Raw genomic sequence first — 18,297 nt, forward strand, 5'->3', positions numbered from 1 at the left:
GAGGCATTCATGCTGCTGCACATTGTTTTTGTAGTGATTAGCTTTGACTAAAATTTGAATTGAATTCAAATTTACCTTGAAAATGAGATTTGAAAATTTTATTTATAAAAAGAAAAAGGAAATTTCTTTCTCTCCACTCCGTTCCTCGGTTTCGGCCTGCAGGCCCTTTCTTCCGTGGCCCGTTCACCCTCCTCTCCCCTTCCCCGCTCAGCCCAGCCGCCGCTCTCGGCCCAGCAGCCGCGCGCCTCGGCGTCGCCAGCCCAGCAGCCGCGCCCAGCCCAGCAGCCACGCCTGCGCCCGCACTAGGCAACCGCCCACGCCCCGCGCCCAGCCGCTGACCGCCCGGGCCCGCTTGTTGGCGCCGTCTTCACCTCGCGCTCCTCGGAACCGCCCGGCCAGGCCGCATGCCGCAACCACCCCACTCCGCGTCGTGGGAGCGTGCCCCCCCTCGCGCCCGGCCGCTTTAAATCGGCACCGAGCCGTCTCCGCCCCTCCCTGCTGCCCCCGCTCTCACTTTCGCGTTTGCCGTGCACCGAGGAAGCCCGCAGCCATCGCCCCGAGGTCTCCGAGCTCCGTCGACCGCCCCTCCGCGCGGACAACCTCCTCCGAGCCGCCTCCGTCTCCTTTTTCCCCTTGGTGAGCTTCGCCGTCCTCCCCTCTATCTCCCGGTATCTCTTTTTCTCGTTTTTGTTGGCTTCCCAAGCCTTGGCCGCGAGCTCCGCGGGCCATGGTCACCGGCCATGGCGGCCACCGCGCTAGCCCCGTTTCCGGCCGCCACAACGGCATGGCCGTGACCCCCCTTCTCCCCCCGAGCTCACGGGTGCCCTCGGTGGTCAATTTGGTGAACCGTAGGCCCTAAACCGCGCGCTCCGGCGAGTCCATGCCGCCGGCCATGGCGCCTGGCCGCCGGTGTTACTGTTCCGGCCGGCCGACCCCCCCCAGGCCGATCCTAGCCGCCCATCGCGAGATCAACGGACAGGAATAGAAGATACCCCTTCGCGGGTGATTTTGCATAAGAGTCCCTGGACTTTTCTAAGTCCTAACCCGCAGTCCAAAACGTATTTCCCCGAATGCGCAATCTAGACTAGAAAGCGTAAACTCCACGGCTTAAGTCAAAAGTACGCTTTCAGTATTTACAGAAATGCCATTTGAACTGTTTCGCTTATAAAATTGTCGTTTTAGCTCCGAATTGATCCATTCAAATTGCGTTAGCTTCGTAATTTCATAAGCTACATGTTGGAGCTACTGTTAGTCAAGTTTGGAACTTTTTAAATTCATGATTTAATTTAATTAAATATAGGGCTATAGGAAAACCCGTTTTAATCATAACTTTCGCATTTTAGCTCCGTTTTTCGTGAACTTCGCGTTGACGTGATCGTAGCGAAACGTAGATTAGTTTTACAGACATTTTATCTTGATTTCAATACTGTTGGTGTACTGTTCTAATGATAGGAATGTTCGCTTTGCATGAATGCTTTTGGAATGTTGTATGTTGCCGTGTTGGTCGCATTCAGACAGTGAGGAAAACGTTGGAGACCAAGAACTCTTCGACGACCAGCAGGACCAGCACGAGTTTGTGAACCAAGGCAAGTATAACATGGGCCTTCCTTGATGTCCTATTTCACTTTAATCAATTACTCATTTGCATGTGTCTAATTTTGATACCCGTAAGGACATCCTAGTGATTGTTATCCTGTTCCTTGTCTCCTATGGGTTAAATGCATATGGGTAGATTGCTAGTGCTCTAACTGAACTTGATATACATGTTGATGAATAATACTATGGAACAAAGTGAGTAACATGATTTATAACAACTGTTCCATAGGGCAAAAGTGCAAATGACCTTTGTTCATGTTGCTCCCGGCCCTCCATAAGGACTTATCTGTCGGCAAAAGCTGGGACTGACAGTGCAACCGGGAGAGTCATATGGCTCTGACTTTAGCTCAGTAATAGGATCTTTCCTAACTAGTTAGCGGTTACCTTTTTGGCGCAAATGGGGCTTGCCACTTTGGGTATAGGGCTGCCTCTGTTCCTATGAGTATAGCCACGATGGATTTGTGCCATAGGAAAGGGGGGTCCCTACATCTGCCTACCAAGGAAACCTAGCGGCCCTAACTTGTTAGGGAAACCTATGAAATGGCTTCATAGTGTACCCTGCCCGCTCACCTTGTTAGTGACATGGGAGTAATTAACCCGGGCATATGGGGATCACGACTCGCGGTGAATGTGCACCACCTCTGCAGAGGGTAACAAACTGTCATAACAGCCGTGCTCACGGTCACGAGCGGCCCGAAAAACTCACAGAATAACTGGTTACTTGTTGATGATCATTTAAAGTTGTTCAATGATGATATATGGTACTCTTGACCCCGATATTTGATCTTATGGGAATTAAATGGGAGCTTAAGCATAACTTGATAATACTTGAGAATAAAAGCTTGACCTATTAAAAATGCTAACTGCAGTAAACCAGAGTCTATCCTTTTTGAGCTTCATAACCCTATGTTAGCTTGCTAAGTGCGGAATGTACTTACACTTGTTTATTTTCTTTACTTGGATAAAAATCCCGGATGGGTAACAGATGACAACGGGTATGAGGATTTCCCGGAGGATTATTAGGCTTGTGGTCAACCAGTTGACCTTCCCTGTGATGACGGCCACGAGAGTTTTATTATCTTTTTATTATTCCGCTGTGATGTATAAGACTAAGTTTTATTATAACTCTGATGTATGAGACACCGTGATGATACTTTATGTAATTTGTCAGCTTGTGTGTGTGATTGACTCCTGGGCACACATGAGTTTTGGTGCATTCAATTTTATCCTTAAAATTGGGTGTGACAACTATCTTGTCTCGTGTCCTCAAGCAGACCATATGCCGACCTAGGCCCATGCCGGGTAGTTGGCCCCATGGGAAACCCTTAGGATCATGGTCCGTCAAGCCCCTGAGCTCTTCATGGTTGATCTTGCAAGTTGTCATGAATCTCCTGGACTTGGCCAAGTAGAATTAAGTAGCATCGGAGTACCTTCTGAGAGAAGCCAAGAAGTCCTCTTTGAAGTCTTCAAGTGTTGTGCACTTTCTAGAAATGTGCACTCAGTGTAGCCCCCAAGCCTCTTGCAGTTTAGCATAAAGAGATGGAGGATCCTTTCTACAATTATCTAATTCCTTTCGAAGAAATTTAATGCACCCGTTGAGGATATATATCTAAACCCCAGCCCCCCTTTGCTCTTCGGCTTGCTTATCTTTTCCCAACTAAGCCAGTGGATTTTGTGTTTGCCTTCTTGCTAGTTCCACCAATACCTGCATATCATACTACTAATTTGATCACACACAGGGCTTTGGTAATTTCGAAGCAGCCCATTGCGTACGTAGGTATTGCTTGTGCCACTGCTTTGATAAGGATCTCCTTTCCTACCCATGTCAACAATTTTTCTTTCCACCCCGGGATATGTTCCCATATCCTTGAGATACGCAAACGTGCTTCCCTTTGATCGGATGACATGGGCTGGTAAGCCAAGGTATCTTTCATTCAGTGATTGCTTCTCAATCTGTAACTTCTGCTTCACCTCCTCTTTATCTGTTCAACTTGTATTTGCACTGAATAACACAGCCGATTTGCCTTTGTTGACTACCTGTCCGGAACAATGCTCATATAAATCCAGAATTTCTTGTATGTGTGTAGCGTCCGCCTTCAATTCTTTGCATGAATGAGAATTAGGGAATCGTCGGCAAAGAGTAAGTGAGAGACACTAGGAGCACCCCGGCAGATTTTAACTCTGTCAATACGGCCTTCTTCCTCAGCATGATTAAGTAGAGCAAAAAATCCTTCAGCACATATAAAAAATATACGGTGAGAGGGGATCCCCCTGCCTCAACCCCCTCTCTAGTTTGAAATTTTATGACAGTGCACCATTTATCTTAATTCTATAAGAGACCGTGGTAACACAATTCATAATGAGTTCCACCCATCTTCTATGAAACCCCATCTTCATCATCATATCATCCAGAAACTTCCACTCGACGCGATCATAAGCATTGCTCATATCAAGCTTAGTGGCTGCATAGCTAGAACCCCCCTTTATCTTATTTAGCAAATGATGTGTCATCTCGTAGGTTATCAGAATGTTATCTGAAATAAGACGGCATGGCACAAATGCACTCTGAGTGGAAGATATGATATCTGGTAAATTACCTTTTTAGGACTGGCTGTACCCAAGCGATGGCACGGGGATCACACATTCACACGGCACTGCCATTGCGTATAAGATTCAAGAAGCAGCAGAGGTCTTCCAATAGATCGATGGTGTCTGGTTCAGCAGATGGTAACGCAAAGGAAATGAAATCAGATACCACTGTAATGGGAGTGGTTCAATGTTTATCTTAAAATGGAAATAGGATCTGATAATATTGATTACATACGGTGGGAATCAAACAGGTGTAACGGTAATATATAATGGGCTGCGTTACATTTGAGGCAACCAAACGGCTCGGAGATGTCACTATGATCCAGCAATAAACAGGCCACGCCTTTCTAGTTTATTTATTTATTGAATATGTTTTGCATCAGACACAGATGGATGCATTACACAGTGCCTACTCTAGGCAGCAACACACAAACGGAAGGAAGGTTGTCTGGCAGTAGGAACCTATGCCCTGTTCGCTTCACTTATAAGTCATATTTTTTCAACCAACAAATAGTATTTTTCTACACTAGTTCCTGAAAAAGTACAGCTTATAAGCCATAGAGTGGTGGTGTCTGCAATAGATCCAGCAATGTTTGTCCGTGTGGCACTGCGGCTACGGCCTCTTCAGTGGTGATATGTCTGGGTATCGGTGATAGTATCCCAGAACGCCTCGCACCTACACGTACATGCAACGCCATGTATATGATATAAACAAATCAAACAAGTTTAATTAGTTGGTTAACTAATTTATATTTATAGTATTAAAAGACCTTACAGCAGGTACATAACAATTGCATATCTCACCTTGGCAGGGCATGATGGTTGAAGTCATGGTAGCAGCAACTAAGAACAAATGCCCTGTTCACTTAGCTAATAAGCCATGACTGAAAATACTGTTAGCTAATAAGCCAAGCGAACAGGGCGAAAGCAGCAGTCAAGGACACGATCCTCCATGTCCATGTATTGCCCATGACAAGTGACATGACGAGGAAAAGGGTGTATATATACTAGTACAACCCTTTTCTTTTCTGTGAAGAGGGGAGAGAGCGATGTACGTAAGTATACAATTTATAGAACTGGAACCACCTCCGATCAACGCATAATTTATGGCATGATCAATATTTAACCAACAAACCACATGCCAAATGATTTATAGTCTACGAAAGAATTTATTTCTTATGTTGCAACAATGATATCAACCTTAATTAGTCTCTTCTCTCTAATTATTTCTTCTTTTGTAAAACTTTAGTCTTGGTCCGAAGATATTTTAGTATGATAAAAATGATTAGACTACACAATTAGCCAGTGGTTTGTTTGGATACCCACGCAATCCTTGCACATTTTTAGTAAACCTAATATTAAAGAGAGGAGATTTTTCCAACCATGTCTTTTTTAACTTGCCACGGTGCCCTAACGACTCTTCATATCCTGAATATGATCTTGATTTATGACATGTGCTCATATGAGTTAGACCTGTGTACATCCGTGCATCCGGCGATGGTACAGCAGAGTCGTGTTCCGGACGTATTGGAACAAATGGCAGAATTGTTGAATAAAAATCTCCAAGCCACAGATCATCTCGTGTTCATGCAATAAGTTGTACATGCTTCTCCAAATCAAATTCTAAACTCCCAAATCATCTTGGCTTCTAAGTTCTTCTAGAAAGCAATCTATTCCCTACTACACAAAGTTCATCACTGATTGGTCTAAATCAATTTCACCGCCAGTTTTATTTGCCTTTTGGCGATGAAAGTGGGCGGTGGTAATAATCTTCAACATCGCTGGCTAAGCATGCTTCCAGACCGCTGCCACTACCATGCCGTGGTGACTGTTCACTACCCCATATCGGCACATCACTGCTGGTTCAAACCCCCTTCACTGCTGGATTTTAAACTGACAACCAAATCGGCAGTAATGGGCGGTTCACATTAGTGTCGATTTTCAACCGGTGGTGATCACAATCTTCACTACTGGTTCGTGGTATCAACCAACAGTGTTGAGGAAACCAACACTACCAGTTCATGACACAAATCGGCAGTGTTCTGTCGAACAACACTGTCGGTTCATCACCCAAGCCACCAGTGTTCTGTCAAACAACGCTGCCGGTTCATCACACAAGCCGACAGTGTTGTTTCTGTGATCACTAACGGTTCGTGGTTGCAACAAGCATTGTTGAGTGAGGCAAGACTGCCGGTTCATTACTTGAGCCGGCAGTGCTGTGTCTATCACCACTGCCGGTTTTTCGGTGAACCGGCAGTTATCTCTTTTTCGCATTTTGTTATTTTATATTTTATTATTATTTTTGTGTGGTACTCTATATTTTCTATGTACACTAGACTTACATCACAGATCACACAAGATTTATATTACAAATGTTACGGTTACAATGAAAATGTACTTATCCAAGATGGTGACATTATCACAAGTCCATCAAGATCCCTATTACAGTAGTCTAACGTAGGCAGCTTTAGCATATGCCTTGTACAGCTTGGTCCGTAAAATGGAGAATATCTCCTTTTTACTCGATACCTCATCCAAGATGAAGCCTGATAGCGTATCTTGGAACCCTCTGATCTCGGGGTCTAACAGCCAGCGGTGACCAAGTGTCTCGCGCTGTTGTTCAAGCAAGATGATATTGAAATGCACAAACGTAAGACAAAACAGTAGATTGTTTTGTTGAACTAACCGATATACATGAAACAGAAAGCATACACACACTACTACAGAAATGAACTTTAGTCTCGGTTGGGAACTAGCTCTACTCCTGGTTTCCGAACCGAGACTAGCAATCCGGGGCTAAAGGTGTTGTTCTTTAGTCCCGGTTTGCTACAACCGGGACTAAAGATCCTCCCAGCTTTAAAAAAAAATAATGCCTCCCACCGCTGCGCCCTGTGAGATTGGAACCCAAGACCTCATGCACTGCCTCGCACGTAGCTTACCACCCCACCTACACAACACATCTAACAATGGATGTGATGCTTTCCTTTTGAACTAACCCATCCGGGGACCTTTAGTCCCGGTTGGTGTTACCAACCGGGACTAAAGGGTCCTTTAGTTCGGGCTGGTGTTACCAACCGGGACTAAAGGGTCTACCTTTAGTCTGGGTTGATATTATCAACCGGGACTAAAGGTTGGAGGACTTTTAGTCCCGGTTTAGCCGTTGGGTATGGACCTTTAGTCTCGGTTGGAGACACCAACTGGGACTAAAGGCCTTCTAGTCCCGGGGGCAAAAAATGCCGAGGCTAATGCCAAATTGGGACATCGTTCTAAAGTCTGTTCTCTAGTAATGACACCATTTCATTTGATATTTTTGTTTTCCTGTCGATATAATGGAACATTTCCCACATTACGTAGAACCCGCATTCGTTGTTCGCCATTGGCTGTTGTAGGGTATCAATTTGCATATGATCAACCTCGAATGGGGTCTTCGTGTGCCCATCCATTCTTGCCTTGTCACACTAAAAAGTGTAAAAGGCGGACATTAGAATGTGCTATGTGACTAGAAAATAATATGTTTTTTGGGAGACCCAATTACATCTGTGATTCCTACAACAACGTGCAGAGTATTCTTTTAGTTTCTAATCATAATGAATGGTTCAATAAAAAACTTAGAGGCCATTTTTTAAAAAAAATGCTAATTTCCTTTGGGAAATGGAGGAATGATGTAGCAATTAATAGCGAAGCACCGCCCACGAGCCCACCAGGGAGAGGGTCCAAAGTCCAAAGCCCCCAAAGACCATCTGGGTGAGCTGTCAAGTCTCTTCACGTCCCCAAGTTATTTATCAAATAATAAAATAATAATAAAGTAAAGAGTCACCTATCACCCATTTCTTGGTTTCGCGGGCAAAGTGGAGTCGACGAAGGTCTGGCCGGTTGGGATCATCTTAAAGATGAGCATTTGGGCCGCCCGACCCGGCACGGCACAGGCCTAGGCCAGGCACAGCGTGAGCTGCTCAAGCCGCGGGAGATGGCGGGCTGGCGGCGACCGCCAGATCCGCCGCAAGAGCCAGGAGGAGGCCGGCAGTTGTAGCTGCTCGTGGAAGCCGGCGGTGCTGGAGCCTGGAGGAGGCGCCTGCCGGCGCGCTCGACGCCACCGTGTGTGGAGGAGCCCGCGCGGGGCGCGTAGGGATGCTGCCGTGCTTGTCTGTCGGTGGTCCGGGGGGCGGCCGCGCGGAGGAGAGGAGCGCGCAACTGAGGAAGTATCGGCGGGCGAGCGAGAAAAGGAAGGAAGAGAGTGCGGCGCGGGGGGGACGAGGGAAGTTAGGGTTTGGGTGGCAGGGGTGGCGTCGTGGGCTGAAGGCTGGTGGGCTGTTTTTTTTTTTTTTGAGAAGACGGCTGATGGGCTGTTAGCAGGCTACAGTACAACCGGGCCTCCAGCAGGCCTTTGGCCATTTACCGTGCCGGCCCGGGCCCGCACAAGGCCGGGGCGTGCCGTGCTTAGGCTAGGCTAAAAAACCGTGCTTCGGGCCAGGCCGTCGTGCCACGGGCTGCATGCTCACCTTTAGATCGTCTCGTTCTCGCGCTGCCGCCGAGTGCCGGCAGCCGAAGCAAGGAGCAGCCCAGTATTGCGTCCAGGTGAGGTGATCCTAGATTCCACACATCTCCTCTTCCCCTCTCGTCCTCTGCTCATTTTTTCCCTCGCCGCTCCAGCAGAACCTACGGGCGCCGGCGACCTGTTCGACGGAATGAACAACAAGGCGGCGGCAGCGCGCGGCGCGGACCGCATCAGCGATCTCCCCGACGCGCTGCTCCAGGACGTGCTTTCCCTGCTGCCGGCGGACCAGGCCGTGCAGACGTCCGTGCTCGCGCGCCGGTGGCGGCACCTCTGGAAGGGCATGCCCGCCCTGCGCCTCGTCGGCCCCAAGACGCGGTTCGCGACCGCCCAGGACTTCGACAGGTTCGTGAACCGTCTCATCGCCGTCCGCGGCCATTTGCCCCTCGTCAGCTGCGAGGTCGAGGCGTACCTGACCTGGGATGATTACGCTGGTGAGCCTGAGGAGCCGGAGCCGAACCTGTACTTCGATTCGTGGATCCAGTACGCGCTGGCGTGCAAGGTTCAGGTGCTCAAAGTCGTCGGCGACGTTGTTGGCTGCGAATCAGAGCTCATCGTGCCTCTTATCTCTCAGCACCTGGTGAACCTGGATGTCCACCATGTTTGTATGGAAAAAGATTCTGTGGATTTCTCAAGCTGTCCAGTGTTAGAGGAGTTAAAGATGAAGGAGTGCGGCCTTTGGGTGCGCAGCATGTCGTTTCCATCTCTGAAGCGTCTGTTCCTTACTGAATGCAACTTCCCTGTGGATCGCCGCGTCAGTATTTCGGCACCTGGTATTGTTTCACTGCGCCTTCTTCAGTGTGGAGGCAAGACTCCTTTGCTTGAGAGCATGCCGTTGCTAGAAACCGCTTCCATTGATCTTTCCCGCTATGAGTGCAAGGATAAGTGTGGGGGTTGTACTGATGAAAGCTGTGAAGGTTGTCATGGTTATCCTGTTGGGAGTTATCGGAGCGTACTTCTGAATGTTCTCTCCAATGCTATAAATTTGGAGTTAAAGGATCAACCTGAAGTGGTATGCTTCTTGCTTCCACTTATATTGTACTCCGTATCTACTCTAACTGTTACTTGGTATATAGTTTTACATGCATAAACACAAACAACTTGCTTTTTCATTATCACACATATATTGGTGCTGTCACTGTCATTACTTGGCTGACATACTTTCCATTGTTTCTTTCTGATGGTTGTGACAGATTATTGTTACTATCTGTAGGTGTCAATTTTGTACACCATGCAATCTACAATTGTTAGACTGAGTGGTTCTTGTCAATTTCTTTAGGAGTTGATAGCTTCTGCCTTTATGGTCAATATATCACTGTTTCAGATTCAGAAGAGCTTAGGAAGACATATGGGTTATTAGCACTTCTCATTGTATTTGCTTAAGCCAAAATTAGACATTAACTATTGTACATATGTCCAATCAAGCTCTTGTACTATTGATTGATTGATGCTAGCCGTCAACTTTTTATTTTTGTTAAAGTGCATCATTGGATCATGCAATTTCATTATATAATAGGATCCTGAATAGGCCAAAATGACAATTTAGAGGCTTAAGGTGTAGTTCTGTCATTTCGTATTTATTTGTGAATCTAAAATATCAACCAAAGTTTCCACTTGCGCCTCAATTATTTCATTTCATAAGCTGGAAAATTTGAGTTTCTCATATTTTTGCTCCTAGTATATCTACAAAAGGGATTTGGAATGTTGCCCCATATTTGGAAGATTGAAGACTCTTTTACTCGACATGTGGTGCAGGCATGTTGACATGCATGCACTGGTTCTCTTTCTCCAGCACACACCAATTCTTGAAAAGCTTACACTTCAGCTTCGTAGTGACAAGGTAGATTTTCTGGATATATGTTATCACTGTACTAAAGGTTGTGTAATGTATACTCGATTTATCTTACTCATATGTTGTGTCCTGTAGAATCTCTTATGTGCAGGCCGAGGCGAAAGAAAACATGTTCGAATAGGGCAATCATTTTCATGTGCACATCTTAAGGAAGTCAGCATAGAATGTGAAGAGAAACTAAGGGTCCAGGATAAGGTCAGGCAAATTGTGAAGATCTTAAATAGAAGTGGCATACTTAAAGAGCAAATCACTTTTAAGAAGCTCCCAAGGCCAGAAGGTTGTAAGTTAACTATTAATGTTCATTATGCTTCATACTCCAATTAAAAAATTTGGAACCTTGTTCCAATATATTCTAAGCTGTAATTACTCATCAAGACATCAAGTAGAGCACATAACAACACCCTTTACAGTAATACAGTAACATCCATTATTCAAAATCTATATTATTGTTAGGTATGAACTGTCATAGTTCAGAACTATTATTATTATCTCACCAGGATTATAGTGTGACTAGTAGTGGAATTACGTTTCCATGGTGCATTGGTGACTATAAAATCTGTACCCTGATTAATTCCTGATGGAAACAGTAGCTGTTCTCATCTTCGAATCCAGTTTACCCCTTCAATACTCTATTTCCTGGTTTCCATCTTATTAAGGACCACCAATTGGTGATTGTGTTTACTTTTCCTGAGCATGTGACAGATTTGCTAGTCCCGGATTTATGGTAATGCTACCATCTTCTGATCTCCCTAGTGATAAAGAGGAAACTAGCATGCCTGCCACTCTTTTTACTGAATCGAAAGTTTGGACTTACCTCCAGGTTAACAAGAAATTAGGTCAAAAAACGTGCATATTGGGATGTCCTCTGATTCAAGAAATCTATCCAAGCAATCAGAAATTCCAATCTTATCAATGAATGTGTCATATAATATAACTGATAGTATGTTTTCATTTTGGTTCAGTCTATCGTCTCGTGGCTGTGTCACCTAGGGCCTTTGACGACAACTGGTCGGGTGGCGAATAAGGTGATGGTGCTCGGTTGCGATGTTGCTCCAAGCCTGTTATGTCATTTCTCCAAATCTTTTGTAATGGTAGGCCCGTGCAGGCCGTTGGTTTCATGGTGCAACTAAGCTGAACAATTTCCAGTTCGTTCTGTTAAGACATTAGTATTTCATTCAGTTTTCCAATTTCACAGTCGACTCAAAAGCTTATTTCTCAACCAATGAGAATAGCTGTCAGATGCGCATCAAGATATGGATTCGTTTTTTCCCATGCCTTTTATATAAACTAGCCACTGCTGCCTACGCTTTGCTCTGGGTGATGTGCTTGGTATAAGAAATCTTGGAAAATATGGCTCACATGTTTAATATGTTTTCTCATCGTGTTGCTACGAAAGGTTGGTCTATTTGGTACATTAAATGTTGAAAAAATATGGGAAGGAAAGGTAACATGGCTTTTCTCATTACAATGTTGTAAAGGAACATAGAGGTTGGTTGTCATTATATGGTGCGTATTCTAGGCCAGCAAATCAATGACAAGTTAGTGTAAAGAAGTATTGGATGGAGTTGAGCTCAAGCAACTAACACACTTAGATTCAAAGCACAACATTGGCTAGGATTACATTATAGGTGGAAAGAGCACAAACTACAACACAAATACATCTCCTGACGCGAGGGTTTACAGACGAGTGAATTAGGATCCACTCCCCTTAGGTGAAAGGATGTCTACATAAAACTATTGAAGTGGGGGCTCAAGTAGCTAACTCCACTAGAGCCAAAGCATTACATTATGTGGGATTACATGATAGGCGGGAAATGCCAGCACTACAATACGGGTACATATCCTCATGCGCATAACAACTTTTAAGGGTCTAGCTTCGGACCGTATTAGCTTCATTCCATGAGGGGGGCGATGTGTCCACTAAGATCATGCTTCGGAGCTTGAGGAATCCTTCGGGAGGATGGCATGAGAGCAAGCACCATCCCCTGGCGGTGGCTAAGTGAGTGGGAGGATTTCTTCTCCATCAACTGACCCTATCTCAGAAATTACCTGTGAGACGTCTGTTGGGGGAGGCGCGGGGGGCACGTCCACTATGGCCTCTTGGATTTTTTCCATCGATGCAATTGGTATTCCATCTAGTATGAGGCACTCCCTCTCTTCCAAAGTGAGGGTCCTTCTCTTGGCCCTAGTGGCAAGGTAGAAATCCTTCAGCTGCTGAGTGTGCCGATCTTGGCTTGCTTGGAGCTTCAATTGTTGCAGCCTCACGGCTCTCCGCTCTAGTTCCTTGTGCCTTAGCCTCGGCAAACTGCACTTCGAGGCTCCTGATATGCTTCTCGGCCTCCTCTGCTCTATGAATGCACTTCCTCAAATTGGTGGCATACCTATCATACTGCTCATCTAGGGAAAGCAAGTAGTCAGTCATGAACACCGTAGTTGGGTCATCTTCCCGTAATTCGGCCCCTTCGAGGGTCCTCATCCGAGCAACCCATACAGGGCTGTTCCTTACAAAAGGGCGGAAGAATCTCATGGGTGTACGACATATCTGCCTCTCATAAATCTGGCATAGGTACCTCAAAGCCTTGCGAGCGGCAACTTGGTAAGTGTCCTCGAAATGAAACCTGTGGTAGACACCACCCATGGTATTGTGTCATGAAAATCCTTACTTGATCTGACATAGATGATCACCTCGCACCGCTTCGTGCCATACTCCTCATATTCCCTACCAACATATTCTGGGTGGTCCAAAATACCTAGCCTGGTCATGGTTGCATATAAAAGCTTCGGGAAACCAGGCGTGTTCAAGCAGTAGCTAGTGGTCCAGCCTTCGTCCACCATCTGCAAGGAAAAGAAGGGGACATCATGTCTGGAACATATAGGAGAGGGTAAGATTTATGTAAAGATGTTTATACCTTGGTCACCTTGATATTACCAATGGTGAAGAGGAAGGGCTTTGTAGCAGGTGGATTCCTCTATGGGAGCAGGCAAAGGGGGGAAGAACAATGAGGCTCGATGGAAAGACCGTTCAGTTAGGTCACGCTTTGGAGCTTGAGAAATCCATCTCTCGCCACCGCATTTTATAGCTACTCTAATGCCACTCTGTCTTGTAACTCAAGGACCTTATTTAATGTGGGGGGCTATTGCATCAATGTGGGTGGCATCGTGAAGTAAGATGGGCGGTGGTGAGGTGACATCTGTGGCAGCGGTTGTTGGGCACCTAAGGGGCACGCTCCATTAGTCACGGGCATGCACGGGCCTTTGGCTGGGCATTAATAAGGGGCATTTGTTGCCTTATTTCCATGAAGGGGAGGTAAGGCTAGCTGTTGTAGGTCCCTCTTATGAGGAAGCACCATTGTTGTGCAGTCCCGTCATTGTTGCTTGGAACACTAAATGATACCATCGATGAGATTACTAACCCTGGCGCATTAGGGATGGCCTAAGCATGCCTATAGTGAAGACACTCTCTGTTTTGAGGTATTAAGGGGCTTGTACGTTGATGGTCGCCCTATATAGGATAGGCATGCTCGATGCTTCATAGGCACGTCTTTTGTTGCCTAGTTGGCAAGGAGGCGATGACACGACCTGTGGTCCATGGTCGCACCTTTAGTGGCCTGGGCGACAATGAGGTGACAACATGTTGATGGCCGTCTTGTAGATGTCCATATACCATTTATTTGTTCTCCTATTATGCTATTACATGTGTGTATGCTATGTTTGCATGCGAAGCATGTAGTTGGCAGCATTAAGTAGATTTGATGATGTATGCGTGTATACCATGCCTAGTTTGGCAGCGCTAAGCTTAACAGTGCTCCTAATGCTAAACCTCCCTCCTCCGCTCCACCACATAGTCGACTCTTCCTACACCGCGGGCTGGTAGAAGCCGGAGTACATTGTCAGAAGCAAGAAGTTGGCACTCTCAAGATGTGCTTAGATGAAGAAGAGCTCACCATCGCCATCTTTGCTATCCTAAAGCCTACTCTGGTGGCATCAATCATATTGCGCTTCCTTGTAATGCGCCCGCTACCCTACGAGAAGCCCTGAGATAATTGTTAAAATAAGAAGAGTGGAATAAATATTCAAATTTTGTGGATTTATTCAAATTTCGAGGGCATAGGGCCTGTCCACAACTTGACAACGTATGACCTATCTAAAACTCCATCACCGGCTAACCCTTCGACGCAAGGGGAGTCTCTTTTTTTAGTCAAATATTTCGATATCCGACCATTAATTTAAGTTTTTTGTTTCCTAACATATGGAATATATATTATGAAATCATTTCTCATATTGAACCTAGAAATGTATGGCTTCCATCTCATAATAAAGCCAATTCTTAGATTCACCAAATAAATAGTGGCGCGAATCTATATAATTGTTTGGGGGAACAAATGTTTAAAAATATAAGTGTTTGACTAACAAAGCTAGGGGTCCACGTACAGCTAGAACTGGGTCCTCTCGAGCATATCTAATAGCTGCAGGAAACAATTTAGCACGTATGCACATATATGGCATTCTAGAACTAAGTTCCTACGCCGTTGTCAAAACATGTATGGCTAGGCTGCCTATTTTAGTAACATTTTTTTAGCAGAATTATCCATCACTACTGGCAGTAACGTATTCATCAGGAAGGCCCACATACTCAACCAAATAAAAAGAAGCCCACATACGGGAGAGATTTTTTTTACGGAGAGTTTACATTCCCTTCGGCCCACCAGCAACTCCTGAAGGCCCAACGCTAGGGGCGCATCGCCTAGTCCCACCGCAGCGCCGCTCCCATAATCCCGTCCTGGAGCTTCCATTTCCCTCCCCGACACTGCCATGCCGAATCGCCGCTGCTCCCATGCGTGGGGAAACCTAGCGCCGCTCAACATCTATGGCCTGATGGTCCTCCATCCAGTGGAGTTGGCGGATCCTCGCGCCATCTTCGCAAGTGCCGACGCCCAGCCGGCCAGCGCGTGCAGCGCTAAGGGCCCCCGGCCTCCGTCGCTGGGTGCCCGACCTGCACCGGCACGGTGGCACCACAACGTGGTGGCAACCTGGCGTCGTACCTCCCTACCCTAGAGGCGAGGCCGCCACGGTTGCCAGCAGTGGCTCTGCACGATGGTGAGATCCGGCCGCTGGGCCTTCGCACTGAGGCTAGGGTTGGCGGCGGTGTGATGCACGGATGGAACGATCGATGGCTGTTGTGCACAGAGGTTTCAAGGCTGATCCTAGCCCATCACCCTCACCAGCGTTCGCCACCCCTCATCGGTGCTCATGTAAGTTCCCAGTTCTTTTCCCCCTAGATTGTATTAAAACGCTTACCAAATCATATGCTTACACCTCTATTAGTAGGTGCTTAGCTTGGTAGGTTACACTGTTATGCAGGTACTTGTTTAACATTCCAATAGGTGTGTATGTTAGTTTTCCAAATGGTACTGTTGGTCGCGGCCACAATCACGGTCCAAGGGACTCAAATAAATCGATTGGACCTAACACCCACACACCTAGTTCTGATTGGAGCTAACACAAGAATGGACGGTGGCTATAACATACGACTAACTATTTCTTACCAAAAAGAGGACAAATCAAAGGGATGGTTCCTCTCAAAACAGCAGTTCATTGCCTAGGCAGATAAAAAACAGACTTCCAAGTAAACACCTAAGCGCCTAACCATCCATGAGATTCTTTGAGCGTGGGGTGCAAAATGGAGCAGGGCTCTGGTCCCATGTCCAACACAGATCATTTGGGTTGCATGAGAGCAGGCGCTCAGTAGTGGCCATGAAGTGTCCATCCACGTTCTTCTATGATTTGATGGATAATGACACATTGAGGAACCTAAGGATACTTTTCATCGTCACGCCGGCCTCCGCTAGCACACCTGGGCCGACCACTGCCCACCGGTGACCGGCCTACAGGTACTCGGGGCCTCGACTTCCTCCATCTCTAGGCCACTGACGATTCGGAACATTGCTGATAAATTTCAAAACTCTCTAGATGAATGACATGAAAGGGTCACCGAGCTTTCCCAAGCAGAACCATGTCAGGCCATCTGCACGGACCTCCTGGGATGCATCAAGGTGATTTCTAGATCTCTCGGTCAGTAGATATTGCAGTAACATGGCACAAGTTGGATCCAATTGTTTCCGCTTTGGTTACTGAAGAACATTCCATGAACAATTTATTTGAGCGGTGGTGTGGGTACGGGAAAAGTGAACTATAGTAACCTATGATAGGAATGTGCTCTCATGTTGCCATTTTTAGGTAAAAATTATATGTTTGGGGCAATAATTGGTTGTCCCGTGCTCTACAAGTTGTTAGCTGTACCAAACGCCCATGCTGCTATTGCTAAAAATTCAGTATCTCTGAACTGCCAACGGCATCCTCTGCTGTTGGTGGTGAAGCTAGAATGGAACTTACGATGGGAAAACTAAATAATAAGATTTGGGGTAGGAAATAAACCTATGGCGCTGGTGAGGCTGGCAAATCGCAATCATCATACCTATTAGATGTTTCACTCTCATGTTAATTTCTGGCGTGATTCATGCAGAACTTGCCACTGGGGGCAATATATTTATGCCAGGAACCCTACCGGTATCCAATGCTGGGCCATTGGTTCATGCAGACTACTGAACGGGAGAAGCAGCAAAGCAATCAGGTCAGTGCTTATGCCCCCAACTCCATCATACTGATTTCCACAATCTCCATGTGAGAACTCCCCTGTGTTGCATTTTTTCCATTCTCCAACCAGACTCTACACAGCTAAGCGGTACAATGCTCACGCGAATCCAAATCACACGAACTTATTAGCGCATGGGAGTCAGGTTGGGAGTGCACGCATCGTATAGATATTCACGTAGTGTCCAGGGCGCTAGATATGCTGACATGGAAGGAAAGTAGATGAAGCACTTTAATCGAACTGAGACAATAGTACACATGAAGTGAAAACAAACAGGGAGGACTACATATTATTCTTTGAGTTCAGTAACTCGAATGGTCGTTGCCAACACACTACTAAGCCACTCTGGCCGACAAACAAAGGCCCTAACTTAGGCACTGCACTTAAGACAAAGGCATAAAGATCCTTATCTACTAAGGTGGCATAGTGGACTAATGGATACATGAGCCCAGGGACCTCCAAAGGCCAACACAAGTAAGGACTCATAGGCCAAGGATATAGCACAACGGTGCACTACTCACTAGTTGACACACTTAAAACTGGAGCACTGATTATGGCACCACCATGTGGTGCATAGAACAACATCAGATTTATTGGATGAAGTTGTGTAGCGATAGGTAGTTGATGGTGGAGTCCACAGAGGTAGGCTGACTCGTCACTGCAAGTTGGAAATACTTTGTCACCCAACTGTTGGAACCAAACAATAAAATAGAACAAGAATGAAAAAGCCACCTTGCCCCATCTTTCTTTGCAACCAAACAATAAAGCAGACCTTGATCTCTTGCCTAGAATAGTTCTTCAAAAAAACCATATAAGCAAACCACCCATACATGGGCCTTACTTCACACGGGAAGGTGGACCACAACCACATACAAGGATCAATGTTGGAGGAACCTAATGTAATACTGTTGGTGTTTCGGATCACTAGCTAGTAAATTTCTAGTTTGCGCGTCTGGCCCCAATGGTGTGCTCGGAGGACACAAGGATTTATACTGGTTCGGGCGGAATGTCTCTATGTCTAGTCTGCCGCTGCTCATGTTACTGGCACTAGTTTGT

The 18,297-nt window shown here is 46.2% G+C and overlaps 1 protein-coding gene across 1 annotated transcript; it reads left to right on the plus strand.

Moving 5' to 3' along the window:
* Positions 1-8,857: 8,857 nt before the first annotated feature.
* LOC136485192 (F-box/LRR-repeat protein At3g59190-like) lies at positions 8,858-11,919 on the plus strand. The gene is made up of 4 exons (XM_066482121.1): positions 8,858-9,749; positions 10,416-10,577; positions 10,665-10,866; positions 11,552-11,919. The coding sequence occupies exons 1-4, from the start codon at positions 8,871-8,873 to the stop codon at positions 11,611-11,613; spliced, it is 1,305 nt and encodes a 434-aa protein (XP_066338218.1). The 5' UTR covers positions 8,858-8,870; the 3' UTR covers positions 11,614-11,919.
* The last annotated feature ends 6,378 nt before the right edge of the window (positions 11,920-18,297 follow it).

This window comes from Miscanthus floridulus, chromosome 10 (genome assembly GCF_019320115.1).
Source record: "Miscanthus floridulus cultivar M001 chromosome 10, ASM1932011v1, whole genome shotgun sequence".
Taxonomy (NCBI): Eukaryota; Viridiplantae; Streptophyta; class Magnoliopsida; order Poales; family Poaceae; genus Miscanthus; species Miscanthus floridulus.